At 32.0% G+C, this 10121-nt stretch overlaps 1 protein-coding gene across 1 annotated transcript in view; it reads left to right on the top strand.

Annotated features, from left to right (window-relative positions):
• Window positions 1-325: 325 nt before the first annotated feature.
• The window catches only part of LOC129217557 (CDGSH iron-sulfur domain-containing protein 3, mitochondrial-like), a 36306-nt gene continuing 26510 nt past the window's right edge, over window positions 326-10121 (top strand). Inside the window, exons 1-3 of the mRNA XM_054851881.1 lie at window positions 326-394; window positions 686-785; window positions 6408-6531. Coding sequence (XP_054707856.1) covers window positions 709-785; window positions 6408-6531 — 201 coding nt within the window. The 5' untranslated portion in view covers window positions 326-394; window positions 686-708. The remainder of the gene's footprint in view (window positions 395-685; window positions 786-6407; window positions 6532-10121) is intronic.

Genomic DNA, 10121 nt, shown 5'->3' on the forward strand with positions numbered 1-10121 from the left:
ACCGTGTAAATCGGCACATAGGGGCGCTGAAGCGACTGTCTAATTGCGAATGAAAAAGGTAAAGCAAACAAATGCCGTAGCTTATAACTTGCCTTGACGCTTAGTGACCATAAACTGTCTGAAGCCTGGGTTTTACGCCAAAGAAAACGCGTGGAATGGAAAGTTTTACCCTTTTCTTTAGTACTGTTAATCACCGCAAGGTAGCGTAATCAAGCTCTGGAGTTGCGAATAGTTCAATATCCAAATAATCAGAACTCACTGAGTAGGATCGAGTGGAGCCATGGCTTATTTTTCAAAAATTGCAATCATGTTCATGACCGTAACTGCTATGGCCTTTGTGTTAGTAAACAAACAAGCAAACGAGGAAGAGTTGAATATATATTCTCTTATCAAGGTTAATTTTTTTTACTACTTTTTAAGAATAACTTTTCAGTATTAATTATTACGTTATATATTTAATCTTGATTTATTATATTCATGTCACAATGCAATAAATGGTATGCTATTTAAATGAACTTAATATTAGAAATCTCTCATTTAGTTCGCTTACACTCTAGGAATTTTGCTTTGCTGGAAAACATTGTTGTCCATTTATGAATGTTCTGTTATTCTTTGAGTCCTTTGAATGTATACTATTTATTTTTTTCTTTATTTGATTTTCATGTGCACTTTTATTATTTTCCAGATTTGAGAAAAGAAAGCCGAAAAATGTCAAGGTTCCTGCACAATTCATTAAACATACTAAATAAAGTAAAAAAAGTGCCAAGTGTTTACACTTTCTCCAAGTAAATATTTATTTATTTATTTATTTTAAGGTGCCAAGTGTTTACATTTTCTTTAAGTAAATATTTATTTTTTTTCTATTATTTTTAATTTGTTTAAGTTCTTATGTAAGTTACTTTATTAATGGATTTTAAATATTATTTGGCGTACTTTTGTATTCTTGAGTATAGAAATCGATACTTTACCACAGATGGGCTCACAACTTATGAAATGGAATCAACACTGTACTGGGAGGTTTCCTGATCGGGGTTAGTCAATAAACGCAAAAGTATAAAAAGGTTATCAGTTTCGTATTGATGTTGGTTTCTATGAGCTGATACAAGTGCAATGACACCCCTGGTAGTGCTCATACTCTTAGTAATAAATGTTATATGAGTGTGATATGGACTACTTTCTCTAGGTGAAAGAAAATTACTATAGTCGATTCTCAATAACTTGAAGCCTCATAACTTGAGTATCCCTTTATCTCAGAGTTTTCCTTCAGTTCTAAAAGAATTTAGTTTTTTCTTTTCAAAATTATCTCTATATCTCAAATGTACTCCTATTAAGTCAAAGTTTTTACAAAAGTCTTGCTTTCATTTTATTCATAAAAATGTGGTTAAAATACAAAATAAATGCTGTTTTTTTTCTCGCTTTAACACATTGTTTTGTTTATCAGCCTGTGTGAGGGGGATAATTTATTTACAATATTGCTTAATGCAAACAGTGTTGCAAAATTATGTAACGAGTATCTGATTGGACTATTTCTTGCTGTGGCTGACAAACTAAAATTTCATTGCTGACAAATCTTGGAGAAACTTAAAATTTGAGCAATTAAATTAAAATTGGTAGCCTTTATTTTCTGGGCAGCGAAAATAATCTTCTTTTGGGACAAAAAGACTTTTAAATGCAATACAAAATGAAATTAGGAGAAAAGAAATTGGGCCGCCTGTGATATACAATTTTAATATGTGACTTTTTAAGATGCGATAAAAAATGCAATCAGTCAAAAATAGCTTATTTTCAAAGTGTGTAATTGAAATTTATTCTCTCTAATGATTATTTACGCAGTACTAATAAATAATTTTATCCCAACTATAAGTGCTTTAGTCGATCCATTATGCATTATTCTTGGAAAAAAAACAACAAAATTAAAAACAATTAAAACTTGGTCTTTTGGGACTTCAAGTTATCGAGAGTTTACTGTATTTAAACAGGGGTACATTCCCCCCCCCCAAAAAAAAAGAGAAAAAATAGCCATCAGAACAACCCCCTATAAATTTCAATGGCTAAGTCTGCACCATGACCCCCTCCCCCCCCCCTAAGTGGGCACCCCTGATTTATATATTTATTTTGTAACTGTGCATCAACTTATTTTACCTCTTATGATTTATCTGTGCCGAAGGAAAAGTATAAAACTTCCAGGTTGATACAAAAGTGGCTCAATCAACAAAAGTATTTAAAATTACTAATATTGACTATGTTATGCACTGCATTCACTTATAAAAGCAATAAAACTATCACACTCTTCATTACTATTAGCTGCTTATCTGCTGTGTGCAGGTAAACCGCAGTGCCTGTAGAAATGAATTTTTGAGATATTTGAAGAAATGTGGTGGATTCAATGGTAACAATAGAAAAGTTGGAATTAGGCGTTTGTTTTCGCGCCTTTTTTCAGCAGAAACCGAATAAGCAAGCTTGTACAATAAAGCTAACGTACAATAGATGACAAAAATGCAAAAAAAGAAAGAAAAATTTGCAGTTACTGTCCCTTACCTGCACATGGCTGTTATGTTGCTAGTTACTAATGAGCAACGGCAAATAAACTTGAGTATTTATAGTGCATTCTCTCTTTACGCTAGAATATGTTGTTGACTAATATAATAACTACTTTACTTTAGTTCTGTTCTAATTGAAGATTATTTCTTAAGTTACTCTATTTTGAAATTTATTCATCTCTGTAAATAAATTATTGCTTACTAATTTAATGTGCACACAAAAGTTTCACAAAACTTCTTATTGTCCTTAAATGTAAAAAGCTTGTAAAGGGCAACCTCTTAAGCCAGACAAATGTAAGCCAAATGTTAAATATGACATAACAAGTAACATGCTAGATTTTTCCCATGCCCACACTATATATTAAATTAAAAAAAAATACTTTAAACATCAAGTGTAATGCAAAATAATACTAAAAAATGAAATATTTGATGAAGCCAAATTAAAAAAGTGTCGTCTCTTTTTCGTAGGAGTATTTAGCACACAGCCTAAGTTTGGAGGGTTAAAAAAATTCATTACTGAGAGTATTCCAAAAGCCTCATCATAAATGTCTATAATATTAGGTAAATTTTTCCCTCATCTCATTTCCATACATTCTGCTTTTATCTGATGCTTTTATGACACCTTCAGTGAAACTTAATCATATGATCCACTCTGTTTTGAAGCTATCAAAGGTAAATATTATATTGCCTTGTACTAATTTTGCAACTGGACCTATATAGAGGTTGACAAAAAAAAATTTGCAAGGGGTTCACAGAAAAAGAAAATGTTTAGGAACTAGAGACGTACCGAGAACTCGGTAACTACTCAGTACTCGGCCAATTTACCGAGTACTTGGTACTCGGCCAAATTTTGATCAGGTACTCAGCAAATACCGAGTAGTTGTAAAAAATTGAATATTGTTCAAAGCAGATTTCACAATTAATAAAAAAAGTGCAAGCATATAACATGCTGCAGTCATTTACAGTCGACTCCGGCTACAACAAGATTCAACGCGAAATGGCTATAACGCGAATTTTTCATGAGCAATGAATTTTAGGGCTGATGCAAATTTTTCGCCCACACCAAGAATTTTTTCGGAAGGAAATATCAGCTTTGTTCTTGGCTACTAAATATTGATTTCGTGAATGTTATTACATCCCTTTAAGCATCACTGACAGCCAAAGTTCCCACACCAAACTAGTCTAGTGCATCAAATAACCACTCAGCATCTTTCATTTATTTATTTTTTTCATTCTAAATATAAAAGTTGATGAAATATAATGGCACCTTAGTGTCGCCTTCATCTGAAGTTTGTGAAGATGGGTAGAAAAAGAAAGTTTCTGGTAAAAAAATATAAAAAAGGCTAAGATTCTCGATATGCTTGAACAACTACAAAATGTCAATAGCAGCGTGACAATAAGTATGAGTGAATTTTCCGTACATGCAATTAAAAGTCAAAACACAAAGATATCCATAAAAGTTTTGAACTTAGTTTCAAGATTGAAGCTTGCAGAGCAGTGTCTAGTAAAGTAATTATTATGAAAATGGAAGCTGCTCGGATTAATAAAGAGATCAGGAAGAGGAGATCTTGCCACAAATTGAAACGTTATAAAAGAAAAGGCGAAGCAACCATATTTAAAAATGTATTAGATGAGAAAAACGATCTGATCATGCAGCATAAATCATCACCATATTTATATTTTAACTCTTAAATATTGTTACAGTATCTACTGTACAGTACTATTATAGTGCACCATTTAAATTTTACTACATGTTGTGCGTACTGTGTTGTTTTATTTTATGTCTTTCATTCCCGTTGATCATTCATTTTGGGCATCTTAAAATATTCCATGTTCAAGAGAGTTTTTTATTTTTTAAATACAATAAAAGTTTTGTTCTTTATGCAAGAAACTGTAGTGTATCATTAAGAAATGCTTTAGAACAGTTTGAGGGGTGTTTATAAATGTCTAAACGTATTTGGTATGCTTTAAAAAAATTTGTATGCATATATATTTTCACAATGCAAAATTTCGACTTACGCAAGGAGTCTTGGAATGCTTCCCTTGCACAAGTCAGGACTCGACTGTACAATTCAAATTTACAAGTCAAATTCAAATTTTGAGAATAATGAAGCTTGTTATGCTTCAATGGGGTAAATTTTATATTTTAATGCCCCAAAATTAATGAAACTTATTTATAAAAAATGGGGCAAAAAAGGTAAGTACAGAAAATATGAAATTTTTAAATTATTAAATGAATTTTTGCCACAAACAAAATTATTTATAAGAAGCATAAAAATACCTTTACTTAAAAAATAAAACAACGTTAAAAACACAAATGTGTACGAACACTGCAGACTCGTGTTTTGTCATTACAAGGAATGCTTTTTTCAATGCACAAAATGTGAGCTTATGGATTTAAATATATCCAACAAAAGTCAGATTTTTTTACATTCATTAGCTCACATTTTATGCACTGAAAAAGATGTGCATTGCAATGCTGCATGTGTCTGCAGTACTGTTGCACATTTGTGCTTTTAACCTTGTTTCATTTGCTTTTAAAAATTATTTACGTTTGGCAGACTAGAAGTATAGATTGATATAATTTGTTTTAATTCCAACTGGATTAATCCTAGCGGACTAGAAGTATAGATTGATTAATGTGTTTCAATTCCAACTGGATTAATCCTACCTTTTATGTATTTATTTATTTTTGACTTAAAAAAAACTTATTTAAAATTATTGACACAAACAAAATCTTTTAAATAACATGTAATTAAATTTCAGCTGGAATTTTGTTTTAAAAACTATTATTTGTAACTGGAAGTCTATACTACTATTCTAATGAGTTTAAAATTTGTCACCTGTGTGTCGGTGGTACTTCTTAAAACATAATTGGAACTCGGTTCTTGGCCGAGTAGTGAAAGGCCGAGTACTCGGCCAAAGTGCCACTCAGTACATCTCTATTAGGAATCACTGGATTTGATTAAAAAAAAAAAAACTAAAAGAAGAACACACCTCTTTTCATCTAGGTTTTGTTTTAGTAACTTTTCAAAACTTATTAAAAAAAAAAAACTTTTGTTAGGTCTGTTTGAAATAGTTATCATTACTTTTTTCTTTTTACAACCCAAAAGTGTTTGTTTGAAATAGTTATTATTCCTTTTTTTTGTTTACAACCCAAGAATTTTCCTTTCCACATCTTAAAAATACTTTACTAAAGGTGCCCACCACCCCTTGGGGGGAGGGGTCTTGGCACAAACTGCGCCATTGAATTTTTTTTTTGGGGGGGGGGGGGTTAAGGGAATTTCTCTTGCTTTTGGGGGGATCTCCCAGATATTGCGGGGGGTGCACCCTTGCCCTAAGAGGGGCGGCACCCCTGTTTTACTTGTGTCTTATAACTATGAAACATGTAAGTTGAATAAATACTTTTATCTTTTCATCCATAAGCTCATTTCTTTTGTATTGAAAAAGGCCTTCCGTGTTTCACCAAAACACGTGTCTACAGCAATCTGCAATTAACTTTTGACATTATTTCTTATTTTGCATGAAACATGTGTTTAACAATTTTTTAAAAAACAATTAGTGTCATATTAACATTGGGTAATCAAATTTTGGAATAAGTATTTTTTTATTTCTTTATTTAGTTGATATTTTATGTAATGATATTATCTCTGCATTAAACCCATCTGACACAGATCTTTCCTTTTTTTTTCAATCAGTGTAACCTATTCTTCCAAACAGTTATGTTTATAGTTATAAAATTTTTGCTCTATCATGATGTAAATTTTATTCACTAATGTTTTATTTATGAATTCTTCTGAGTTTAGAATATCATTACTCAAATAGGATTTTTTAATACACATTATATCATTTTCCCTCCTTTTTAAGGTACTGCAGTACTCCTGCTCAACCTGTTGTCAAAGGAGTTATTGCGAAACGTATTCCTACTTTTGTTAATTTGGAAAAGGACAAAACATATTCTTGGTGTTCTTGTGGTTTAAGCAAAAAACAGGTTAGTCATATACTAAAGAGTTTTTTTTTTTAAAATTGTATTTGATGTGCATTATCAATGTTCCATTGAAATACAGTATACTCTTGATATCTCGAAAACCTGGATTTGACGAAAAATTACTTTTTCCCTTGATTTTGCGTATTTATCTAATGTTATTTTTCATTCTTATGTCGAAGAGTTTTTAATCAAAACCTTCTTATGTGGAATATTTTTCGAAGTCAGACGTAATTTTCTGGAAAAACTGCAGTTTATTATCTCGAAGCAACTAAAGGAATATTGTCAAAAATTTCTCACACCCTTTATTATTTCCCTCAGGGGTTAGAAATGATTCTGTTAAGCTTCTCTATTCTCACTTTTATTCCAGAGCCTGGGTTGTCAGAAAATGTAAGTCCTAAGAAGCCCAAAAAATCTGCCTAGAACTTCTCGCCCCCTTCTCATGTCATTTCGCTTGACCTTTTGATTCCATTTCCACCTCTGTAAAAAAGGGAGATGAATGGAAAATCCCTTTAGAGACACAGGGAATGGTGCAATCCTTTGTCCAACTTCTTTTGATCTGGGATGCTCGAAACTTGTTTACAACTTGGTAATCCAAACCTTTGATAAGTTTAGTCGCGGTAAATCACTGCATTTTGCTACTTCACTTGAGTGCTCTTTTTAATTCATTTTTCTTTATTATTTTAGGCTCATTTTTAAAATTAAAATTTTTGTTATTGTATTAATTCGCAACTCCAACGAACTATAGGGGGGCACTGTAGCCCAGTGTTGCCAGATTGGGGGAAATTTCCCCATTGTGGGGAAATCTGGTGCTCTCTGGGGAAATGGGTTTGAGGGGAATTCTTTGGGGAAAAATTTTTTCCTTGGGGAAAACCTGGGGAAAAAAACCTTGGGAAAAAGATTTTTTTGCGTATTTAAATTCGCGTCAAGAAGTAGTGGGAACATTGTTTGTATCAAACAGCGTTGAGTTAGCTTTGCTCAACTTTATGGAATTCGCATTTCGCATTATGTGGAATATTATGCTATGGAATTTGCATTAATGTTCTGCATGAGTAACTAGTTGATATGTGAAACATGTAAAAATAAGTGTGATGAAGAGTGTTCTTGGATAAATACATACAAAAATCATAGTTTAAATGTACATACAGAAGCAGAGTAGTAAATGCGAGTAGAAAAAAATATTTGGTTAATTCTTATCTCTCCGTCAGGCGCTTGTATTTATGACTAGTGGCACTCGCACGGCTTTGTCCGTAGTAGAAAATTAAAAGGTCTTTTAGTCCCCCTGTATATTTACAAATAATGCATGATGAATTTCTCGTTAATTGGCTTGCCCACGCTACGGTTCCACGTTATGATAACTTGGTAATTTACTCGTCCATCTTATCATAATTTTGCTCGGGAAAATGTTCTTAAAATTGGAATAGAAAAAGAACAAAATCAAATTTTCAAAAAATCGCTTAAAGGTGCACACCCCCATGCTACAAACTAATTCTTTGTCAAATTTCATGAAAATCAGCCGAAGAGTCTTGGCGCTATATGCGCGTTAGAGATCCTGACAGACAGAAAGAGATCCGGACAGAGAGATATCTAGACAGAGAGACTTTCAGCTTTATTATTAATAAAGATAAAGAAAGATAAAGATAAAGGAGACAAAAAAAAAAAAAAAAAGGCGAAAATGTGAAGAAAAAAAAGTTGGGAAATTTTATAAGAAAATTTGGCTATTTGGGGGAAAAAAAAATTTCAAGAGACAAAAATATTAGAGGAAATGAAAATATTAGTGGAAAAATAATTTTTGCATTTGGGGAATTTTGGTACATCGCTTTTTGGGAAAAAGTTGTAAGGGAATTGGGGAAATCTGGATTTGACCATCTGGCAACACTGCTGTAGCCACTTTCTAATGGTGGACGAAAAAGGTAAAACAAACGCACGTGGTAACAAAGAAAATGCTAATAAGCTTTATAAATTTTGTTCATATGCATGATTTTTTCGCTTTATTCTTTTTAAATTAATTTTCAAAGTCTTGTTGATGTTCTGGTCCACGTAGAAAGAAATGAGAATTCAAGAAGCATTACTAAACGTCAAAAATTAATGCAAATTACGTAGTTCGTAGTTTTAAGCAGCCATTTCCGCAATGTTGAATTCGATATTTATCAGTTCTTGATAAAACTAAATAATAATTGTGGCCTGACAAGAATAACAATTAATGTTAGATAATTTAATTATATGACATTACGAATTATTATCAAAAGACGATGATACTTCTTTGCCTTGCTTGGCTAGCGCCAATTGTTTTGCATTTATAGCTGAGTTATTTTTCTCAAATTGCTGAATCGGTTAATTTTAAATTTTTCCGTTTCGTATATTTCTAATTTCTGCGTTATGATTTAATTATGTCATGCCATGAAAATCATCAACAAAATTCTCACGGATATATGGTGGTAGTTTTCTTTTCAATTGATCTAACATTATTTCTTTTAAACTTATCGAATTCTGTAATCTTCCTACCATTTTATTCCACTCATGTTAAAAAATAGATATGGTTTAACTGACATGCAAAATCTCTCGCCAAATGTTCTTTGCTCGCACAATACTAAAACTAGAACACTATAATCCAACTATTTTGGCGATTCTTAGCGTTAAACATTTTTCATTTCGTTCTACAATAATATATTCAAAAAATATTTTGCATACTGCCCATTCCAACTAAATGCTGCAGTAAATTAGGTTGGTTTAATTGATTATTTTTAAACTAGGCGGAGATGAAAGCCCTAACTCTTCTACTAATGTTATCAAATCCTTCTTTCGAACTTAAGATTAAAAAAAACCCCACATTCTTACAAATTTACACAAAACAATAAAAAAAACAAACTTACCTGGTATACCGTTATTCTCTTTCAAAAAAAGAAAAATGCATTGAACAGAGCAAATTCGAAGTTTGTTAACCCAGAGTTTTATTGTCTTTCGCCATCACTCTTTAGAGGGAAATAATGAAAACTAACATTATTTTGAGAAGATCGAGAATACCATTATGGGACGAAACAATTTCTGTTGCTGAAAGCAATCTAAGACACATTGAATGCGTTAATAAATATTCCTAACAAACTGCCCGTGTTTACTTCAACAGACACACATGGAATGCAATGTGGCAATGTTTTAGTTTTTTCGGCAGTTTTGTAAATCACCGCAAGGTAGCGTATTCGAGCACTGGAGTTTCGAATACTTTTTTTCAACTTTCATTGCATGTTTCCATTTATTTTTAACTACTATGACTAACTTTTAGAATGTTATTTGGTAATAATTATGAACTTGTTATCTCAAAAACTCGATGTCTCGAATTTTTTTTACCTTTCCCTTCGGCTTAGTGATATCGAGAATATACTGTACAAATATTCAATTATCTCTTGTTTAATGGTACTTGCAAATTGTGTTCTAACAGATGATCAATTTTAGGAAATATGACCAAGGTACAGGTTACGTCTTTGAAAAATGTAGGGGAGGAGGGTGTAATTTGAAAGAATGGGGATCACATTTGAATGCGGGGAGGTGCTTCGTAGCATTTGAGGGAGATGCCATTCCCTGCTTAACTGATATTGTGG

Source organism: Uloborus diversus, chromosome 2 (genome assembly GCF_026930045.1).
Source record: "Uloborus diversus isolate 005 chromosome 2, Udiv.v.3.1, whole genome shotgun sequence".
NCBI lineage: Eukaryota > Metazoa > Arthropoda > Arachnida > Araneae > Uloboridae > Uloborus > Uloborus diversus.